A 23,879-nucleotide genomic window follows, 5' to 3' on the forward strand; every position below is an offset into this window, starting at 1 on the left:
GTTTTCCTATAACCATTTCTACTATCATAAATATACAATAATTATGTCATACCCAAAATGGTATATAAAGGGATTTTTGAAAAGTCAGGATATTTAGTCAATAAAAGAGAATTTGGACTATTAGTTTTTTAGATATTTAATTTTTAGTGGGGGAAATGAAGATAACCTGAATATCATTTAGGGTTAGCTGAACAAAGTTTCTCCTAGTAACAATCTCCACCTGCTGCCTAGCAGAATCTATGAGTTTAGGAGACCTGCCAGATTGTACACCTGCTTATTCTGGAGAATTGTAGCCCCATTAAGAATCAACACTGAAACTAATATGAATCCAGATGATTGAATACAATACAATACAATAGCAGAGTTGGATTTCTGGATGAAGATTCCCTCTGCCTTGCTATGATTTAATCATTAGATATTGCTAAGATTATTGTTGTTATTTCACAGGGTTGCAAGGTCAACTTACATTTTATATTGCACTCGCAGAGTTACCAGTTATCATTACACAGGGATGGTTATCTGAAGATGTTGATATGACTATACCAGGGGTGGGTTCCGGCAGGCACTACTGCAAGTTTGCTCATGGCCACGCATACATACACAGTGCAATAAAAATTGTTCTGTGCATGCGCAGAAGCAAAAAAAAAGATGTCGCCGCCTGTGGCACCATCCGGAGAACCAATTTAGCGGTGTGGCAGGCCTGGGTCACTGCCAGTTCCAGCAACCCAGGACACCAAACCACTACCGGTTCGGCTGAACTGGTCGACCAGTAGGAACCCACCACTGGACTGTACAGAACAATATAATGTAGGTTAGTTATATGACTGTTAATTGATGTGCTATTTAATATTTTCTGCCATTTTGTTTTACTTTATTTTTATTTTTAATTTAAATGATAGTTTTATTAGCTTTTATGGATCTTACTTTCATAAAGTATTTTTTTAATTATATATGCAGCCTGGATTCACTATGTGAGGTATATAAAATAAATTATTAAATGTATATGCCTCCTGATTCCCAGCATTTCTGGATCACTCACAGTTGTTAAAAGAAATAAAAACAAAGAACAATACAAAAGATAAACAACAAATTCAAAAGGACAAAGATGACAAAGAAAGCAAACCTGGAGTAGGAAAGAAATAGCGCCAGTCAGAAATAAGGAAATTCTTGAATGAAAAATGATCCAGTGCACAATCACGGTGTCAGAGCTCATTTTAAGTGTTTTTAACTTGCTTTAAATCATTTTTTATTTTCAGTCTTTACTTTTACAATGCAAAATACCATATATGACCATTGTAACCATTATTGAAGGCCTTCAGAAATAGTTATATTAAAAGAATTGTTTAACTATATGAACAATTGCAATTATAAAATGGTGACAGTGTGGTATAGTTGTTGAAGTGTTAGAATAGAATGTGGGAGACTTAGATTCAGTCCATCTTTTGCTCAGGAAGGTTACTGGGTGACTTTGAACTAGACACTATCTGTCAACTCAAATTACCAAGAGAGTTGATGTCATGGGGGGATGCTTTATACCCTGCTCTTGAGCTCTGTAAGAAAATATAAGACGCAAGAAATAAATACTTCCATAGTTTTGAGTTTTCCTTCTCCCATTCTCCTATGGAAGTCACCGCTGTAAGCTTATACCGGAAGTCCTCAACTTACAAAAGTTCATTCGAAGTTACAGCAGCATTGAAAAAAATAAATTATGACCGCTTTTCAGACTTATGAGCATTGCAGCATTGCCATGGTCCTAAGATCAAAATTCAGACACTTGCCAACTGACTCATATTTATGATAGTTCAGTGTCCTGGGATTGTGTGATCACCTTTTGTGATCTTTTGATAAGCACAATCAATGGGGAAGCCAGATTCACTTAACAACTGTGTTACTAACTTAACAATTGTAATGATTCAACTCTGTCAAGAAAGATCATAAAATGGAGCAAAACTCACTTAACAACTGTCTTGCTTCACAAAGAAATGTTGGGCTCAATTGTGTTTGTAAATTGAGGACTACCTGTAGTTCTGGTCAGATTCTGAGCCTGATGAAATTGCCTACTAGAGAGATACCCTGTGCAACTAAAGCAAGGTGCAAAGTATCCAAAGTCTTTCTGAATAACTTATGTTAGCCCTATTTAAGAGGAACCCCATTGACGATTATGCTTTTTGACCCAAGTTCACTGCTAAACCAGGAAAAAATGACAAATTGAGTTCCATTATAAAATCCCACAATAATTATTCAAGATCATTAATAGCTCCTTGGGAAGCATCCATATGTTGCCATCCAGATTATGATAGGTATGTTCCCTGCTGCCTCAGGTTTGCTGGAGCTCCTATTATATTATTTCCTGACTGCGATATGTTCCTTGCCATCTACCTCTCAGCATTATTTGGAATTGGCCTAAAGTAACAGCTATATAGAACAAAGGGAAACTATACAGTGTACCGTTATAGTGGGGAGTAGTGATTAAACAAAGAAAGATGGCATCATACACTAAGCTCACAAACATAAAGAACTAATGAAGATATTTTTGGATATTCAGGTTTTTTTGTCTAGATTTAACAGGGAAGTATAACATATATGCATATAGTTATGTTGTATATGCATATAAATATATTTACGCGCATTTTATATTGTATATCAATCAGAACTGGATTCAAAAAAGCAATTGGACTCCAAGCACATTGTAGCATTTAGGTAAAAGTAGTGGTAATATTGGTAGTATTATGGTGCAGTGATGAATGCTTTTAGCTAATAAAAACATGTCTGAATTCTAAATTCTACTTATTTTATAAGGTAATATTTGTAAAGGCATGAACTAGAATTCCTATATTCATAATAGGCCAAAAGGTCTTACTCATAACTAAAGTATGATCCCAGGCTTTTTTGTTGTATTAATATAATTCAATACCTTTTCTCTACACAATCTTTTTCATTGATTTCAAACAAAGAAAAGTGCATTGCTGTTTTAACAGTGAATGATTTATATATCATTGCAATCATTGCCAATTTCACAGTGAAATTCCATTTTATACACCTAACTATGTTGCTTTTGCCTAACAGTTTACTTTGTCTTTATTTTACTAATTACATTTGTAACAATGCAAGTTTGTAAGAAATCGGCGTATATTTTCTGCTTTCCTAAACAGAGTCAAAGCAAATTCCATAATACATTTCTCCTTCTGACATAGATTTTTAGAAGAAAAGCTAAATAGAGTTTTGAGAAGATAGCCAAATAATTTCCTGAATGTATCGGCCATTGACAAATTAAGATTTGCCAATTGAAATTTTGATGATGATGATGATGATGATGATGCTCATGAGATGTATACGTTGCCTTTGGTTAATTTTTTTCCCCAGGATTAAATTTTGTAAGGAGGCTCAGGAGCCAACCTATAATAAACAGCTCTCACCTTCAAAATCATAAAACAGGCTTTCAGTTCTTGAACATTTGATCTAATTGCCTTGCTACATCAAAGGAAATATCTAAGGACTGAGAAAAATCACAGAGGGCGGGAAGGGGTAAAGGGCACTTCTACCTCCAAAGGTTATGTGCTGGTGGCTTGGTGGAGCCCTGTAAAGTTATGGCCCAAAAACTGCTGTTTGCGATTAAGTTGATGAGCAAAAGTCTACCTAACCATTTCTCCCTGCTGCTGACACAGAGTCTTTGTTCACATTTAGATTTCTCAAACTGTTGCCGGGGTCAGATGGAGGTCAGACACCATGATGATGTATAGGAGAACATGTCTGGGAATTTCTCTCATACTTAAAACACATACCAGAAAAAAAAGAGAGCACCCAACTAAAATTGTCTGATGAGACCCAGATGATGACAGTGTTGCTGTTCTTTTTTTTTTAATTATTATTATTCCTTATTTTTCCTGGTCTAGACTCTGCAAGCATGCCCGTGCACACATACGCCATTTTATTCATGCTTATTCTGACAGCATTTATGCTCCTTCAAAATAAGGATGCTCGGTCTTGTTTTGACACGTCCTTTTCTTTCCCAGCTGGGGATGGACTAGTAAACCAAGAGAAGGGGGAGGAAATCTGCCCATCTGTGAGCATATTCAGCGTGGAATTGCCATAGGTTGTGTTAGACCAGGAGTTTTGACTAGATGGGCAATGTGCACACATTGTGCACACATCTCTCTTTCTATATCTATTTGCATTAACATAGCACAGTCTAGTCACAATCATAAGCGTACAGCATCGCAGACTGTGCCCTCCCATCACCCTTAATAAACACAGCATTGTTTCCAGCTGTGACTAGGAACCTTACAGTGTTTGATTAGTTATACCACAGAGAGGGGGGGGGGAGGAAATAAGCATGCTAATACGAAAGGAATTGTTTATTCCATTCACTGCTGATTATTATTACATCTACATTTTTAAGGAAGGTGGGGTTTTTCCCCCATTCCCTAATGTTTCTGGTTCTCAAAAATATTTCTCCCAAAAAAGCTGCTGATATGTAGCTTGCAGCATAGCGTATTCAAGAAATTAATGCAAAATGTCCCACTATATCTATTTATTTCTTTCCATTTATATCGCCTATGGTGGCTTGATAGTGGCTTCAATTGTTTTCTTGTAGATTCAGCTCCACTGCAAGTATAACACTAAGTAGCAATTTTTCTGTGCTCAGCTGCTCCACATGACAGAGGATATTTCATTCTGCTGTCAGAACGTTATTAATAAAACATGGGGGGTGGAAGGGGCCACAATTTCCCCTTTCAATCACTATAGCATTTACAATGAAAATTTTATGTAGTGTGTAATTTTCAGTTAATGCTTGACACTTAAAATGTTGGTAGCTGCATTTTGTATGGAATCTGAAGGGTTAATTGTATCATATTCCCCAAGCAAAAAAAAGCTCTTCTTATCAAAAGTGAATAGAGGCGTGTATGCAAATGTGTGTCTGTGACCCTTTGCCTTTCCAGTGTTAATTTATATGGTCATTAAAGACTTTATGAAATTGAGCAGCCTGGTGTTTTGAATCCCATTTGATCACCTTCTCCCATTCTGCACTGAAATCTTTCTTCCTTCCTTCCTTCCTTTCTTCTTTTCTTTCTTTCTTTCTTTCTTTCTTTCTTTCTTTCTTTCTTTCTTTCTTTCTTTCTCGTATTGTGATGAAAACAGCATGCTATGCTGTAGGGAGTTGCAAGTCTGGTTATCTGGCATTACTCAGATTGCTAAAATTCATTAAAATGTGACATCAGCACAGTCACAGACAAATGATCACAAGATGAAAAGGAACAGTAGGCCTTTCACGGATTAGTGCTACATGGCCTTAGCCTAGAAGTTAACTGCATAAAAAGATTAATCCACTAGTAGCAACATAGCTAAGATTTACTGAATAATTAAATTGGGTTGAGTTACTGTGAAGATTTTCATGTAATCTAGCTGGTGTGAACATGTAAGTGAGGTGTAAGTAAGGTCACTTTTTTTAACGGCAATATGCCAAGTTGTTTCATTTACCCAACTGGTTCCTCCTGAAGAAGAAATCCAAGATCTCATATTGTATTTACAGAATGACATTAGCAAAATATATCGATTCTAATTGGATTTATTTTTTTGAGAAGTTTCTCAAATATGTTGCTATATATAACTTACGTTGAATATATTACTTTAGTAAAGCTGATAGTAATTTACTATTTGTAGTCGATAAGATCTACTTGCTCTGTAGCTCTAGTTGTCACTGTATGTTTAATAAAATATGGTTCCCGGGCTGCACCATAACAACCCAGATTATTAATAATTGATATTTGATGTCTTTTTAAGTGTCCTTCTTTCAATTTCTTACAATGTCTCATTAAATGTAATCCTGATCTTATTAAAGCTCATATTTACACCTCATGTTGAATGGTCCCTAAGCTAGCTTTTTTGTCATTTTTTTTTAATGCTCATTCGCAGAAGAACAAATTGAAGATGCAGAAGGGTCTACTAAAAGCTCATCAGTGGCTGTTGCTGATGATAAAGACACATGTGAGAAAGAGAGAAATAAAAGTGAAGGCAGAAAAGCGAGTAAAGACTCTGGTAAGATGCTAGATTTTTCCCCCTATTCTTTTAACATGGGTATTAAATAGTTGTGTTTGTTTGTTTGCTTGTTTAATTTAAAACTGTCTGGACATTCCTGGTATTATCTATTGCATGTGTATTTTGCATGTGATTTTTATCAGTAGCCTGACATTGACCTATTTTTAATCATAACCATCTGACAGGATAGATGTGGATAAGCTGAAGAATATTATAGAACAACTAGTGAGATTATTTTTTAATCAAATCAGTTTGTGTGCTTGTAATTTTTTTAAGCACCTTTCATTAATCTTAGCTGTACTTGTATTCCTCTGATGGCATATTAATTTTTCATAAGATTCCACACTACTTGAGGAATTTCCCCTGCATTCATGTTTCATCTCTTTGCAGAGCCCTAAGACAATGGGAATGCTTCCCCCCACCCCCCACCACCCCACCCATCAGCTTTCTGTTCTTGATATATGATCACTTAGATTCAGGAATCTTCCCTCTACGTGGCCATTTATCTGGTATTTACAGAGGGAAAAATACAGAAAATCTATGAAAAGGTTTACAAATGATTTGGCCAAGAAGAAGGAAATATCATTGAAAACAGATTATGAGCTGGGAAATATTGATCTTTAAGAATATACAAAGCTCAGTAATGAAAGCTACTGTCTTTGAAAACAGAACTCCCATGTCATGACATTTACTTGTGCACAAACAAACCCAAGGCCAGCATCTGGCATGGATACACAAAGCTTTTTCTGTATTTGATTTGGCAAAATGTAACGCCGTCCATGCTTTTTATTTATGAGATGGAAATCTATGGTCACAATGAATATTACATTGGCTACTTTTGCTGCACGCTATTCCTAGTTATATTATGCTGGATTCACTGAAGCAGAAGAGGTGCTGAAGCAGGTTGAAAGCTATTAGTTTCAGGTGCTCATATATCTTTTCCTTGAATCCAAATGACAACAGCAGATAAAAGAGCTTGTATTCGCCATAAAGACATTCAGTTAATCAGGAATTATTATTTTACATGCAAATTTATTTTCATCTAAATGAACCATTGCTCAGAGATATTGCTAAATTATTGTTTATTTTGTAAGCAGTAGAAGTATGAAAACACCATTTTTTTTCTTTATGCAAAATTCAGTAATATTTAAGAAATAAAGATCTGGTTCATAGATATATGTCAACTGTGCATCACTGCTCAGAAATATCCGTAGCACTAGTAGTATTTAGCTTTTGAAATCAAGAACCTGAAGAAGAACTGTTCATAACAGAGCGCGTCTGTAGGGATTATTTAAAATATACATGCCCTTTCCTTGGAAGGTAAATCTAAAAGCGGTATTGAAAGACATGCTGCTTCTTACTGCGGTCACTGTAGAAGTGTAATGGAAAAAGAGAAATTTTATTTGTGAAACATCTGGCTTCTTCGTGTTGTGCTCTGTTAAAGCTTTATATTTCTAAGATGTTTTCTGTCTAAAATATTTGATATAAAACATCTAAGTTCTTTGATTAAGTTCATTTTTAATGCGACAATAGGCAGAAATGGTGCACTTCAGAAACATAGATAGCAAGTTCCATGAACAATAAATTCACGTTTAATTAGCCTCACCTATGCTCCAGTTGTCGTGTGGTGCACCTTTAGATGCTAAAGGCAGATTCTTTTGTAAGAAGCTTGAAAAAAAATTAGTTCACATTTCAAATTCTCAAACTGACCTTTTGAATCCTACAATAGAATTCTCTAAATTAATTCTGCATATAAAGTATTTATTCAGTGAGGTTAATTCTCAACACAGCTGACAACTATGTTTAATGACTGCATAACTGCTTATGTATAATTGAATGTTAATTTGGATTTTCTTCTCCTGAATTAAGTATTGGCAAAGAAGTACCAGAAAACCAACAAGTTAATCATAGCCTTAACAAGCTAGACAAAAAAGTGTTCTCACCCCTTTTTAGCATATAATGCATTAGAAAAGAAGGGATTAACATGTTTGGTGCTCAAGTATTTATATAAATTGTTGTTCTGTATTGCCTTCCTTATCTCAGATGGAGGCTTTCAGAGACTTGGCAATAAGAAAACTATGTTTACTGAATATTGATTTAGAAGACAAGAGCCTTCTAATGCCTCATTTATATTGTCATTTAATTCTAGTGCCACTTTAGATTAATTATAATCCAAATTACAACTCAACACAGTGTAGTAATTAATATGGAATTTATCCAGATTAATACATTTGCATAGAAAATGTAATAAATTTCTGAGATGGCTAAAGGGAACACTATTTAACAAGGTGGTAAATGTAAGGAATAATGAAAATTCACCATTTATTGTGCAATAAAATTATTCATTAGTTAAGTTCTAATTAGAAGGAATCTTACAGTGACTTCTATAATTTTTAAGTATTATAGTATATTTTAATTACAGTAATTGATGTCAGAAGCCCTAGTCCTTATCAGGTTCTTTAGTATTTATAGGATGCTGTCGTGCTTTATTTCACAAGTTTGTATATTTGATTGATATTCCCTGTTGTAAACTTAACTAGCATAACTTATTTATGTTGACACATTCATAATCTTTGTTATTTAGGATTAAAGAACTGCAAAATTGATGATTATATGAATCACAGAGTTCTGGTTTATCTAGGAATTATTTATTATTCCATTCTTATGAAAAAGACCTGTACATTTTTATTTAGAAATCCAGAAAGAATCACTTAAAGTATGAATAAGTGTGCCATACATACAAAGTCAATGGATTATAGCTAAAGGGGTCTGCTTGCTAATTAGATAAATTTCCTTCCAGAAGAGCATATAAGTGCAAAAGAGAAAAGAAAAAGTAAAATAAATACATACATAATGACTTTTGACTTCTTTGGTAGAGATGTAAATAAAGAAAATGCATCAAACATTTACTCTAGGGTTAACATTTGTCTACATTACTTCTATAATCATGTATAATTCTAATCATCAAATTCCAAAATCAACAGTTCATTTCTTTCAGTTTCTCCCCAAAAATCCAAGGTGGTTTCCATGTAGAAATAAAATAGGCCAGTCTTTTCTTTAATCAAAGCTGTCAATTTTGTCATCTCTGCCAATTCTATCAACTTCATCATTATTGCTCCATTGTAGATATTTATCATTTAAATACCATTTTTACCATTGTGCGTATAAAAGTCTCACTGCTGTTACCCTATACCAAAGCAAAGTTCTGTAAGATGTCTCCGTATGTTTATCCATTAAAGACAAGAAAAATCTCTGGTTTCAGTTGTGTATTCACTTTTCAAATCTTCTGAATTAGAAGACATACTTGATGTCAGTATTTTCTAGCTTTCTCACCTGTCCACCAAAGATGAAAATATGTACCCTATGTTTGATTGTATTTTCAACAAATGTTTGAAATTCCTTTGTACACTTTTAACAGTTTTTTGGTCTCACACACTGGCCATTTTATAAAACTGCTTTTTAAAATTAAAATTCATTGTAAATGTCAACCATTTCTTCTACATATTCTCTCATTGGCTTAACTATATATTATAATACTACTTTTGCCCATTGTCTCATAATGTCTTTAATTTGTTTATCCTCTGTTTCCATTTTCAATAAAAGTTTATACATCCTAGGAATAAGATTTTTATTTATTAAATGATTTTAATATATGATCACCTTTGTAGACAACTCCACGTAGTAATAAGCAATAGAATATATATCACTCTATAGTGCTTTACAGCACTCTGAATATATTGCATATTGCCCCATCAAATTCATAATTTTAATTAAATCAGACTTAAAACTAAGCATAAGGAAATCAATAATACGATTTCCAACTCCAGATTTTCTCTTATTTTTAACTTAAATTCTCCTTGAGAAAAAAGTTCAACAAAGCAGCATCAGTTAAACATTTTGTTTAAATTTCATTTCTATTCTAAAATAAAATAATAATAATTAATTGGAGTGATAACCATAAATTAATTTTAACATAATTATTTCTTTATTAAAGAATATTAAAATTGTAAAATGTCAGTGCGGAATGTCTAATAAATGATTTTTAAAATGTACATTAACCTTGATTTTATCATACTACAAATAGCTATGCCAATAAAATCTTAAATCATGTCCTTCCAAGTCCAATAATACTGCTTTCTTAAAGTCATCTATTCTTTCATTCATATTAAGCAACAAGCTCCGAAATATAATTTTAAATCAGGTAGTTCTAACTCCCCCCCCCTTTTTTTTTAGCATGCAACAATGATAACAGTGAAAATTATTCATAAATAATGGCCATTCATAAGATATGTGTAAGTGAGATAATGCTGATCTTATTGATTTGTTTGCATCCCACATTTTTGTTATTAGAAATAACTCAAAACAGCAAACATATCCATTTTGTGTCACACCCAACAACTGCCATATAAATGGTCTTCTATGAGTAATTTTTACTGGCTCTACTTCCTATGTTTCACTTTCCTCGAACTTTAATTGCTTCCACTTGGCTTCTCCTGCCAGAGGGAGTGACCACTGTTCTGTCATATGGAAATATCACTCTGCATTTTCAGAGATTTCTGACCTTCTAAAGTGGTTGGAAACATACTAGAAATAATCTCCTTTGAAGGCTCAGGAATCCTAATGGAATCTGACTGTCTCAAAGGAAATTTCCAGCTGCCACGTCCAGCAGTTCTGGCTCAGGCTATAGCTACAATTTAACCCAAGCACCCTTTTTTCTATAGGCATTGCCTGACCATCTTCTTGTTTTTTGAAGAACTGGTTGCAATGAAACACACACGACAATGGATACAAAGCACATGGCATAAAATCTGAAGAGAAGCTGATCAAAATATACTTTTTTGAGGGATTAATCTATGCAGAGTAAGCAAGTTTATGTCTGCAGTCTGAATTGGTGGAATTCTTTTGAATATTGGCTAACATGATGTAATAGTAGATTATTGTAAAAAGCAGTGGTGGGTTGCAGGTGGTATGCCCCAGTACAGGCGTACCGGAGCCTGCTCGGTACTGTTCCAGTACGGTGCTCTGGAGGGCCTACCGCCCGCCCTTGCTCTTTACCTGTCTTTAAAGTCTTCGGTGCTTCTGCGCACAGCGCATACTGCACCTGTGTGACGTTCCGCTGAGCAACTGGAGCTTCGCGGAGGCATCGCTGAACAGTAAGATACATGCATGTGCTGTGCGCGTCCATACAACTGCCTAACATGTAAAACAGTCCAGGTTCGAATCCCAGTAAGGGTATGAATAGCTGATGAGAGCTAAATAGCTTGAAATAGATCTATACTAGTCTCCCTTTATTTATTTATCAGCACAAACAAAACACCAAAAATGGTTTTCTGCCTGGAAGGCTTCTAGGATGGAGCTGAAAGGCAAAAGGGAAGCAGTATGCTCCCTCCCATATTAGGGCACACCGTGTGTGTATGTGTGTGTGTGTGTGTGTGTGTATATATATATATATATTCATTCATTCGTAGATTTTTATGGGTATAGGTATGCTGATCTAGTTGTATTTTGGTCTTTTTCCATGTAAGATTGAGATTGTCTTGGCAATGTTTCAGCGAGGTCTCACTTGCCATCTTCAGGCTGGCTTTTGGGCTTAAAGCGTGGTCGGAGCTGCCATCTTTCTATAAACCTTGGTGGGGGGGGGTGTTGAGTGCTGGCTTTGTTTTAGTAAGTGGAATGATTGGTTGTGTGGTTGTATCATGATTGGTAAATTGGTGCTGATTGGTGCTGGCTGTGTATCCGTTGTTGTTTTGTGTTGTAACGGCCTGGGTGGTGGGTGGGGCTCATTTGTTGACTAGGGCTGGTTTCCAGATGTCTGATAGGCGGGAGGTATTGTCACATTTATTCATGTTGTGGGGGTGTTTCTCTATTTTGATAGCTTCCATAATTATTCTCTTGTTGAAGTGTTCAGTTTTGGAGATTAACCTGGTTCCTTCAAAATTAATTTCATGTCCTGCAGCTTTAAGGTGCTGGCAAAAGGAGGAGGTTTTTTCTTTTTTTCTTACTGCATTCTTGTGTTCTGCGATGCGTGCATTTATTCTCCTGTTCATTTTGTCCTATGTATGTTGCAGGGCAGAGTTTGCATGGTATTTCGTAGACTCCTTAGTTTTCTAGCTGGATTTTGTCTTTGGGGTTTCTTAAGATGTTGGCTATTTTTGGTCAGTGTTGAAGGCTGTCTTGATATTGTGTTTGTGGAGATTTTACTGATTTTATCTATGGTGCCTTTGATGTAAGGGAGGAGGGTGATGCCGTTGTCCTGTTCTGTGTCTCGGTTTTTTGGGGGAGTCTCCCTTTGGATTAGGTTGGTAATTGTTTTTATTTGGAATCTGTTGGAGATTAATATGTTTGTGAGAGTTTGTAATTCAGTTTTCAGGTGGCCTTTGTCGGCTAGGCGTTTGGTTCTGGAGATGAGGGTCTTGGCTACCGAGTTGATCTGTGCAGGGTGGTGATGGGATTGTGCGTTTAAGTAGCGGTTGGTGTGTTGTTTTTTTCCAGTAGATGGTATGTTGTAAGGAGCCATTGGATTTTTGTAGATTAGGACGTCGAGAAAGGGAAGTTGATTGTTTGCTTCTATTTCCATAGTGAATTGTATTTTGGGGTGTAAGCTGTTGAGATATGTGAGGAAGTTGTCCAGTTTTTCTTTCCCATGTGGCCAAATCACGAAGGTATCATCAATATCTAAGCCAGAGTTTGGGTTTGTGTTCAGATTTATCTAAGGCGTTAGTTTCAAAATGTTCCATGTATGAGTTTGTGATGACGGGTGAGAGGGGTGATCCAATGGGTGCTCCTTCTATCTGTTCGTATCTTTGTCCATTATGGATGAAGTATGTGTTGGTTAGGCAGTGGTTGGTCAGGTCCAGGATGTGTTTAGGGGGGTTGTGTTTGTTCTGGATAGCTTTCAAGGCTTCTTTTATAGGCACTTGGGTGAAGAGGGATATGACATCGAAGCTCACGAGTAGATCGCTGGGTTGTAGGTTTTGTTTCTTTATTGTTTCTATGAAGTGGAGTAAGTTTTGTACGTGTGAGGTGATGGATTCTGAGTAGGGTTGGAGTTGTTTGGTGGGGAATTTGGCAAGTTTCTATAGAGGTGAGCCTATGGAGCTGACTATGGGTCTGAGTGGTGTTCCTTCTTTGTGTATCGTGGAGAGGCCATAGAGCTTGGGGCATCTGGATGGTTTCTCTCTGGTGATGATTCTTTGCTGGATCTCTTCATTGATGGTAGAGGCTTTTATTTTGGATTTGGTGGTTTTTTCCAGGTAGGTGGTGGGGTCTGTGTTTAGAGGTTTGTAAGCGGGATCTTGGAGTAGATTGGATAGTTTGGCTTGGTAGTCAGTTGTATTCATCACCACAGTGGCGTTACCTTTGTCTGCTGGGAGAATGATTATGTTGTTGTCTTTCCTCAAGTTGGTGAGTGCTTTTTGTTCTTCTTTATGTAAATTGCTTCTGGGTGGATTGCTGGAGCAGAGGACATTGATGACTTCAAGTTTGATTTTATTGGCTTCATCTGCGTTGATTTTGGTTAGGGTAGCTTCAACTCTGCATATTATGTTTTCAGTGGGGATGCATTTGGGGGCGACTGCAAAGTTGAATCCTTTGGAAAGGACATTGGTTTCTGCTATGGTGAGGGTCCTGTCTGATACGTTATGTACTGTTTGTTTCATGAGTTGCTGTGAAAGGGGGTTGGGCTTCTGGTGTTTTTCTAGTCTGTGGAGTTTGTTGGTGTGTGTGTCTGTCTTATGGGCGGTATCTGTTTCGGCTCTCCAGAGGGCTAGTTGTTTGGATTTGTCCCAGAGTGCTGGGTGGATTTGTTACTGAGTTTGAGGTGAAGAGTGAGTAGGTCTCTGTTGGTTTGGTCTAGTAGGAATCTTTTCCTGTGGAGTTCGTTTTTGATTAGGGCTAATTCAGTTCTTTTCAGGATCCTTTTGGCAGCTGAGGTTGTACCTCAGCCACACAAGATGTTACAAAACAGCCAACAAATCTGCATACATCAACTCCATCAACTAATCAAGGTGTAACAACACAGCCAACCAACCCGCTTACAGCAACAAAGCCAGCATTCCACACACCTCCACCAATATTTATAGAAAGACGGCAGTTCCAATCATGCTTTGCTCGCATAAGCACGAAGGCGAAGGCACCAGCCTGAAGATGGCGAGTGGGACCTCATCAAAACGTTGCCCAGATACTCTCAATCTTACACGGGAAAAGACCTGAATACACCAAGACCTGCGTATATGTGTGTGTGTGTGTGTGTGTGTGTGTGTGTGTTTGTGTACATATGTGTGTGAGACACATACACATACACACACAGATGCACGGGCCACTATGACTTGTGGGGGAGATGGGGATTAAGAAATGCTTTGTATTGTATAAGAAAATGTAAAGAATTAATTTCTTTATAATTTGGACTTTATTAGACAGTTGTATGTTTAAAGATTAGGAAGTGATTATTCTGAATGTATAGAAGAGCAGTACCCCTTCTGGTGACATAATTAGAAATATGTTGGTTGAACTTGTCAATGTACCATATTTTTCAGAGTATAAGATACATCTTTCCCTCTCCCACTATACTGAATGTAGCCTCACTCACCCACCGCCCCCAACCCTTTGGCCTCTGCCTCCCAGCAATTTACCTCTTTCCAGAAAACTGGGGCTTGCGGAGGCTTCAATAAGCTATAGCAATCCCTGTAGCCTGTAACAGCTGATGTTCGGGAGAAATTGAAAGTGAAACTTGCTGTTTGCTCCATGTGGCAAATTCCTCGGAGGCGGATTTTTTTTTTCTTTTGCTAATCAGGCTGTTTGCTGCAAGGAGGTAAGTCAACAACTATAAATGCCTATAGAATGTTCAAATTATTAGACTTATTTTTTTAAAGACTACTTTATTATTCTAGACAACTTAACAAAATGAAGAAGCTTTTTAAAATAAATGCTTGATCTGAAGACGCCCCGTGCTATTGTTTTAAAAAGTGCTATTTTTTTAAATAGCAGAGAATAACTATACTTCTAGAATGCACATCAATTTTAACAGCATCTGTACAAGTATAGTCTGAAATATCACACTACAAACAGTGTATATTGTCTGTACTGTTTGTTGCAAGGAGGCAAATTGCTGAGAGGCAAAGGCAAAGGGAGATATTTTCCCCTTGTTTTCCTCCCCAAAACCTAGGTGCATCTTATACTTCGGAGCATCTTATGCTCCGAAAAATACGGTACTTGATTTTTTTTTTTTATAGGTGATATACTATTGTTGGTTTAAAATCTAAATGGTATGTAGAAAATACATTATTGAACTGGTTTTATGCAATAAGGAATATGAATCTGAACATTAATGTCATTGAAGTATAATATAGTTAGGTTTGACAAGGAAAATAAAGTGAACAATTGATACTTGTGACATATGTGATGACAATTCATGTAAATATAATGAAAGATGTGTCTGCTTTAATGAATTGCAGTAAAGATGTGGCTTTCAATGTGGCTTTCAATAAGCATAGGTTGCCCTTTCCTAGAAATCTGAAAAATATCGCCACTATGTTAAAGTGAAATGTTACTCTGCTACATTATGGTCTAAATTATTTTTTAAGCATGCCTCAGCCTTATATTTATACCCTATATGCAGTGAAGCGCTCATCAATGTGAGTGATGTTGAGTTGGCCATGCCCAACCAGTCACATGGCCACCGAGCCTTGCCTACTCAGCTGGTCATTAGGACAGAGAACCAGTTGTTAAATTACTTGATCACTGCCTACCTGATAATCACAATTCTTAGAACAAGTTTGTTTGTATCCCACTTTTATTATTTTTACAAATAACTCAATGCAACAAACTTATCTACCTTCCTCATCCTATTTCTCCTACAACAAGAACCCTATGAGGTTAGTTGGGCTGAGAGAGAGTAAGTAGCCCAAGATCACCCCAGCTAAGGTGGATATATTCCAAATACAAAAGGATAGACGAGTAAGGATCTTGGAATTCCTGACCCAAACTTTCAATATAGTCCTTTGGTACTCCTGAATCCCATAATCAGAGAAAAGGCAAAGGAAAGGGATGTGAGATGGTGCACAAAGCATCCTCAAATGTTATTCATACCATTTTGCTGCTGCCTACACAGCTTAGGGCATTTTAATGCATTTTAATAAGGAAAATACCTTGCTGTGCTAATTTAATTTAAGGGTAAAATGATTGGTATAAGAGATGGAATTTTTTTTTTGTTTTAAAACATGATTATTAATATTTAAAATGCTTTAACCTCCTAGACCCTTAAGATTCTGAAAACCTTAAACCTTTATAAAAGAAATCCAAACGAGGCTTTGTCCATTTGCAATTTATTTGAATAATCCTGATCTTTAATCAATCTATAATTCTAGTTTTATTTTTAAAGTTTCACTAATTCCTAAGTTTAATAGAAGGAATAATACACTGAAATATATAGTACTGTCAATTTTAATGTATTTCTAATAAAATGTATTTATATATTTTGAAGATATTCACATGCAATTTATTTTGCTGCTTCCGAATTTACTTATTCTTGCAGGGTTTTCTGTTATTTTTTCAAATAAAAAGTGTTCTTTTAAGAGAAACATTTATTCTGTTCTTCTCTCCAATAGTCTTTCTGTTCGTTATAAGTATTCTACAAGCTTTTCATCAGTGACAGTCATGACCCTATTTTAAAATTAAAACTAAGGCATTAGACAGCAAGGTCAGTTTGTTCGTTTATGTGAACTCTGTGTGGATTTTAAAAATCACGATCCTTCATGCGTCTCCCCTGGACAATATATTTATGTTGGGTCTGATAGCAATCAATGGTTTAGCGTCATTGCATTTCAAGATGTATTTGCACCCAGTTGTCCAGTGATGGTGTCCTCACCCTGGAAATAATTTAGTTGCAAATTGACTGGAAGATGGTGAAAATTGAAAGTTAAAATTAGAAATACTCATAATAAACAGCAGAAAAAAGGTCAGATGATGCCACACTATGATGAGATTGGGATGGTTGGTAAATGAGGTTTTATGTTTGTCGTGAGATGTATGTGACCAGAATACTCAATGCTGTTGAAATATCCAACCTAGCAAAAGAGACTACTCTACAAATTGAGACTGCAAAGAATTTTCTTATGATCTAGGAAATTATAATTGCATTCTTTTCTTTGATGTGTGCTAACCCGGCTACATTAAGAGGCTAGCTCAGGCTGGATATTAATTATATTATTAGTACACACCATTGTAGCATTTAAGTACAAAATGTATTTTAAGTCAATGCATCAGTGCATTATTTGTCTTTGTGTGGTTAAGCTGGTGTTTTTTTCTTTTAAATGAATTGTATTATGGTTATGCCTATATTATATCTATTGAAATCAGTGGGATTTAATTAGTCATGAATAACTTAAGTCTCATTGATTTCAGTAGTCTGCTAGAGGTATGATGAAAACTGTATTCGACTCAATATTTATTATATGTTGTGCAGTAATTGGAAATAATACACATCTTATCTGAACAACATGACAAATATATTCTAAATTAGATACAATGAAAAGAGGAATGTTTGGAAATTAATTATTTCAGAGCAAGAACTGAGGCTATGATTTGATTTTGCGTAATGTGGTGTAAAATTTCCGAGTGAAATACTAGAGATCTAGTTATTGATTACTGTTTAGGGCAGCATAAGGTTAGCTAAACAAGAGAGAAGAGTACATTTTTAATGTATTTATAGAGTTTGCTCTGCTTCAGAGATAAGTGGGCTGTCACCTTTGTACCTTTTCAGTTTCAAAAAGAGTTCTGCTGTAACATGAAAACTTACATTATTTAAAAGACTCTTATAGGTCATAGCATAAGATCTAATGACAATCGTAGCTATTTATAATATATTCTTGCATGTTGTTTTGGAAGCAGGAATAAACACATCAGAGAAGGAACCAAAAGTAAATATTGCAGCAGGGGAACAACCACTACTTCCAACTAAAGAAGATGGTCCACCCAAAAAGACCAAATTTTCTGAAGAAAATAAGTTTGGTCATGACCAGGTAAAATGTCTTATTACAACGTTTCAATCTGAGGGCTTTATTTAGGAACAAATACTTTAATTCATTGTGAGCTTTATTTATGCAGGTTACAATGAACCATTAAATGTTTTTCAGCTAATCATACAAAACTACCGTTTTCAAACCAGATTATTAATCACAGTATTAGAATATATGGCTGCTGCATTTGTTTGCCTACCTGGGAATCAAAAGGAAGTAGAAAACAGATGCTTAGAAAGAAAGAAAAAGTTCTTGGGAAAATAATTATGGAAACCCAAATTTTGAATGAAAGTGCACTTTTCCCCCACTAGCTGACATTGCCAAGTAATCTTCTGAGCTAACCTTTATTTCAAGATGACCTCTATACAGAATTTGAAATATAGAGGATATTAAATTGTCTATATAGAAAATGCTGGATTAGCAGTGGGAAGAAGCAGTTCCAGGCATGGAAGCTGGCTAGATGATTTTGGCCCAGTTGTTGTTTGTCAATCCTGGATTGGAAAGATAAAAAAATCTGTCTACTACGCATAATGATAATGTATACACTGCCCATATTTCTTAAGTGACACTGGTTAGTTTACAAGTAAAAGTCGTACAGCCATATAAAAAACACATAAATTAAAATGAAGTTAAAAAAAAACTAGACTAAAAAATGTTTAAAAAATTAAACAGCCCGAGAGAGTGCCCTTAAGTCACCAACCATCATCAGGTTTACAGGTCACTCTTAGATATCCATGCCAGTTGGTAGAACCAGTTCTTGACATTCTTCTGGAAGGCCAGCATAATAAGTGCCCACCTTACTTCTGGAGGCAAGATTTCCACAGGGCAGGGGCAATAGCATAGAAGGCTCTCTTCCTAGATCCCAGCATAATCAGCTTGCTTGACTGGGTGAAACAGATTGATATAATTAAGGCACGACAGTTCTTCAGATAACTTGGCCCAATGCCCTGTAAGATTTTAAAGATGATAACCAGCACCTTGAATTGGACCTGGAAGCAAACTGGAAGCCAATGCAACTCACATTGCTAAGAAGTTACATTCGAAACCTAGGACACACACAAAACTGCCTGTATTCTGCTCTAGCTGAACCTTCCAGATACTCTTCAAGGCTAGCCCTATATAGAGTGCATAATTTATATGGCAATGACCAGAACATGAGTGACTGAATGAAGGTGTTCTTAGTGCAGAAAAGGTGTAACTGATGCACACCATAAAATCCAGCAAAGGCCTAAAACATGGCTGCCATCTGTTTCTCAAGGAGTCATGACTCCAGGAGAACTCCCAAATTATGCACTGGATTTGTCTGGGACAGTACAACCACATCCAAACCAATGATGATAAACTCCCAGACACAGAGGAGCCCTTACCACTGCCACTTGTTCTTAACAAACTTTATTTGAAACCTATTGTTCCCCAGACCTTGATAGCCTCTAAAGCACCGTCAAAGAGCATACACAGCATCACTTAGTTCACCTGAGACAGATATACAATGGAATGTCACCTGCATATTGATTCTATTGTCGTCAGAGATAAGGTCAGCCCATGGTAACCGATATTTTTACCCAGCAGAGGTAAGATTACAAGCTAAAAAAGAGCGTAGATAGTACTGAGCCCTGAGGGATTGTGGGCTGAACCTCTTGCCCCTTATTAACATTCGCTGGGACTAATCTCAGAGAAAGGAGGTGAACCAGAACAAAACTCTGCCCCCCATCTCCAGCTCCCAAAGCCGACCCAAAAGAATATCAAGGTTGATAGTATCAATGGCCACTGAAAAGTCCCCATCCCACTCCTGTCAGAGGTCGCCCAAGAGGACGAGCAATGTCTTTTCTATCCAATTTCTAAACCTGAAACTTGACTGGAAGGGATCCAGATAACAGCAGTGTTACTACTTTCTCATCCACCTTCCAGTAAAAGGAGAGGTGAGAGACTGGACAAAAATTATCCAGAACTATGGAATCCAGTAACAGCTTGTTGACATATGTAGCACCGGCACCTATTTACATTGTCCAGGAACACCCCATGACCCAAGGATGAGTTAACCATTGCTAGGACCCACCACATTTCACATCCTGGGTAGCCTTAACTAACCAGGGGGTATGGAGATCCATTCACAGATGACTGTACTTATAGTCCTGAGGATCCTGTCCACTTCATTATGCTCTGCAGCAGAATCTCATAGAACCCCCCCCCCCTCCAGTTCCTTTAGAACTGCATCAGGTTCATCAGATGCTGGCGTGGGGTTGATAGATATGTTCTATCTCCCTGCATAATAGGATAGCATAAAAAAAATCTCAAAGTTACCATAGGCTGATCTGACCATGACAGAGGGGCTATAAATAGTTCTCCCCTCAGATGACGTTGCCATTGTTCTGACAAGAAAACTAAGTCCAGAGTGTGACCACTGTTTGAAGTCAGGCCATGAACTCCGGGGCTGTTTTCAAGGTCTGTCCCAGGGACAGCTAATTGAAGGCCCCTAAAACCATAAGCCTGGGAAAGTCCATGGTCAATCCTGAAATTAATTCTAGCAATGCAGGTAAGCAAGTTGCTGTGCAGCAGAGAGGTTGATACAATAGCAACTGTCCCAATTTATCCCATGAGTCTATCTTCAAAATCAGGGTCTCACAACTGGCAATTTATAGGGCAGCCTTTCGGAAGACCAGCATTATAGATTATTCTAAAATAATAAATTATAGTCCCTAACTTTCACTGAAGAAGCATTATTCAATCTTTTTCTTGAAAGCAAATGCAGTGTTTACTGTAGTAATAAGTCATTTTCTTTCAATTTATTTGTCTAATAGTCTGAATTTATGTTTTTTTGTGTTTGTGTTTTTTTCTTTTCAGTTTTACCAGTGTCCTTATTGTAACTACAATAGCAGGGACCCAAATCGTATACAGATGCATGTTTTGTCACAACATTCTATGCAGCCTGTGATCTGCTGTCCCCTTTGTCAGGATGTCCTGAGCAACAAAATGCATCTGCAATTGCATCTGACTCATTTGCACAGTGTGTCACCTGATTGTGTGGAAAAACTGCTTATGACAGTAAGTATTTAAAGTGTTGGCATGTTTTTTTTAAACATATATGTTAATTGTAAACAGTGATGACTAGATGCTGGAAATGGAATTAGCAAGTTGGAATAGGGGCTCCTGAGATCTCTACTTCTGTCAATAACTTAGTTCATCTTTTTGGCCTATTCACTTAACCTTAATTTTCAAAGACACAGGAGTCTTAAGCTCTCATTAAAGTCAACCTTTCAAGATCAAGGTGCTCACCTCTGTGGCTCCATGCACTTCCTAAAGCAGATTGGCTATTAACTTTTCCCTGTAGGGAAACTTTTCTTCTTCATTTGCCGTAATGTATTGTGACAGCTAAAAGCATTAGAAATTACTATTTCTTTGTATATTTATTTATTTAATTTATATATCTACCCATATCATGTGTATGGCTCTGGGAAGCCAACAATTAAATTTAATGTCAGTTTCATATGAACTTGTAAATAATGGTGAAGAGCATCGAAAAAAATCTCTGTTCTTTTTATCTAGGGAAGAATCACAATTTTATGGTAGACTTAGCTACCTTGAATATCTAATAAAAAGCCAAGTGTTATAACGTATAATATATATGTATGTTAGTGAAAAATATTTATTTAAAGAGAATTTTTACGTATAGTCAAACCTGTATGTGTTAGAATGTACAGCTTTGTCACCAATATTATTTTATCTTTCAACGTTTCTAAAATACAATGCAGATATCATTAGAGAAACCCTAAGATATTTTTCAGGGATGATGAAATATTTTTAGGACCTCAATGACAGAATTATATAAGGCCTAGGAAAAACAAGGTAAACTGTCAGACACACATCAATTCTGATAATTAAAATAAACATAAAATAAAACCTTATTGCTCATATTCACCCAGATGTGTGAGATATAGACTAGTCCAGTGATGGCGAACCTATGGCACGCGTGCCACAAGTGGCACGCAGAGCCATTTGTCAGGGCACGCGAGGTGCCCTGTCAGCTGGCCAGCGCGCATGCGCGCTAGCCATCTGAGTTCACCTTTTTAAAAGCCATTTTTTGCCCTCCCCAGGCTCCAGAGGCTTTATAGGAGCCTGGGGAGGGCGAAAAGAGCCCCCCTGCCCCCCCGGAGGCCCTCTGGAGACTTCAGGGACCGTCCGGAGGCTTCCCTGAAGCCTTCGGAACACTTAAAACCACCCTCTGAGCAAACCGGAAGTGACTTCCGGGTTGCTCGGAGGGTCGTTTTAAGCGTTCCGAAGGCTTCAGGGACCGTCCGGAGGCTTCCCTGAAGCTTTCGGAGCACTTAAAACAACCCTCCGAGCAACCCGGAAGTGACTTCCGGTTTGCTCGGAGGGTGGTTTTAAGCGTTCCGAAGGCTTCAGGGAAGCCTCCGGATGGTCCCTGAAGTCTCCAGAGGGCCTCCAGGGGGGCAGGGGAGGCTCTTTTCGCCCTCCCCAGGCTCCTATAAAGCCTCTGGAGCCTGGGGAGGGCGAAAAAAGCATGTAAAAATGGGGGGGTCGCGCGTTGTGCGTGCATGCACACTGGGGGGGTCGCGCGTTGCATTATGGGTGCGGCACGTCCACACACGACCCCCCTGCGCTCCCCCCACTTGTGGCATGCGAGCCAAAAAAGGTTCGCCATCGCTGGACTAGTCTTTTGTTAGAACCCTCAGAAGTAGTGCCTTTGCATTACCCAAATAGCTTTAAATGGCTACTCTCAACTCAATGAAAGTAGAGCTTTTCATATCTTTTTTGCTCAGGATATTTTAACCAATACATTTCTGTTATTTTTATGAGCTAAATTTTAAGCTCCTGGATGATTTGTCTACATGTGATAAGCGGTGACAAAATTATGTTTTCCTCCCTAAGGTTCCTGTACCAGATATGATGATGCCTAACAGTATGCTACTGCCAACAGTTGCTTCAGAGAAATCTGACTGTGATGCCATGTCTACAAACCTGAGAACTGAGGGGTCTGGAAAATACTCAGGTATAGCAATAAAAACCATACCTGCAGAATTGAAACATCAGTGTCTTTTGATAAAATATTCCTTCACTTTGGAGACTGCAGTAACTTCGCACCAAATAAAACAATACAGAGATTAAAGTCTGGTTTGCTTTAACCAATTCATGAAATCAAGTATGTTTTGCAATACAGCAATATTGTAGGACATTTCTCTTCAGGGCTTTAGCTACTGTGCCATGGTTTTCCTACTTTTTATAGGAAAAAAACTACATTATAGTTAGGGATGAAATGCAATAATAATCAGTATAGCAGTTTTGGACTAACTTCTTTAAATCTGGTTTTTTCCTGCCTAAAAAAAGGAAAACTTTTTTTTCTTTTTTTAGGCAGAAGGTAAATTACATTTGTATAAAAATGGATCCCATAGTGACAAATATCTGCACCAGACTTCAGGCAGCCATATTTTATCCCATCCCATCGTCTCAAAACATTTTGGTTAGGCAAATCGTGAGAGTTGGATTGTAAAGGTCATTCTGATTTTTGGGTAGGCCTGTCAGTCATTGAATCCCATGTTCCCCCTGTCCATTCCTCATAATGCCAATCAAATGCAATCACCTAAAGGTGCTTTTAAAAACAAAAATATCCACACATGAGAGAGTCGTTTCCCCTCTCAAGTAGAAGAGGAAAGTTCTCTGCTTGATTTTCCAGGAACATGTTTACTGGAGCGTTATTATTTATTCATTTAACTCAATACAGAACAATCCCAGCAGGATTTTTTCAGCCCAGACTCCTCAGTCCCATGTAGAAATGGCAAAACTTTTCTATAGTTTTAATTCCATTCAAATAGA

At 37.0% G+C, this 23,879-nt stretch overlaps 1 protein-coding gene across 11 annotated transcripts in view; it reads left to right on the forward strand.

Annotated features, from left to right (window-relative positions):
* ZFHX4 (zinc finger homeobox 4) overlaps positions 1 to 23,879 on the forward strand; it is a 155,569-nt gene that overhangs the window by 116,163 nt on the left and 15,527 nt on the right. For 9 of the 11 annotated variants that reach the window (XM_081951574.1, XM_081951584.1, XM_081951583.1 and 6 more), the window contains 4 exons: positions 5,914 to 6,036; positions 17,920 to 18,053; positions 20,892 to 21,092; positions 22,938 to 23,058. In XM_081951574.1, coding sequence (XP_081807700.1) covers positions 5,914 to 6,036; positions 17,920 to 18,053; positions 20,892 to 21,092; positions 22,938 to 23,058 — 579 coding nt within the window. The remainder of the gene's footprint in view (positions 1 to 5,913; positions 6,037 to 17,919; positions 18,054 to 20,891; positions 21,093 to 22,937; positions 23,059 to 23,879) is intronic. The other 2 variants (XM_081951575.1, XM_081951576.1) reach the window with 1 other exon arrangement.

This window comes from Natrix helvetica (genome assembly GCF_964273705.1).
Source record: "Natrix helvetica genome assembly, chromosome: 4".
In the NCBI taxonomy this organism is placed as follows: Eukaryota; Metazoa; Chordata; class Lepidosauria; order Squamata; family Natricidae; genus Natrix; species Natrix helvetica.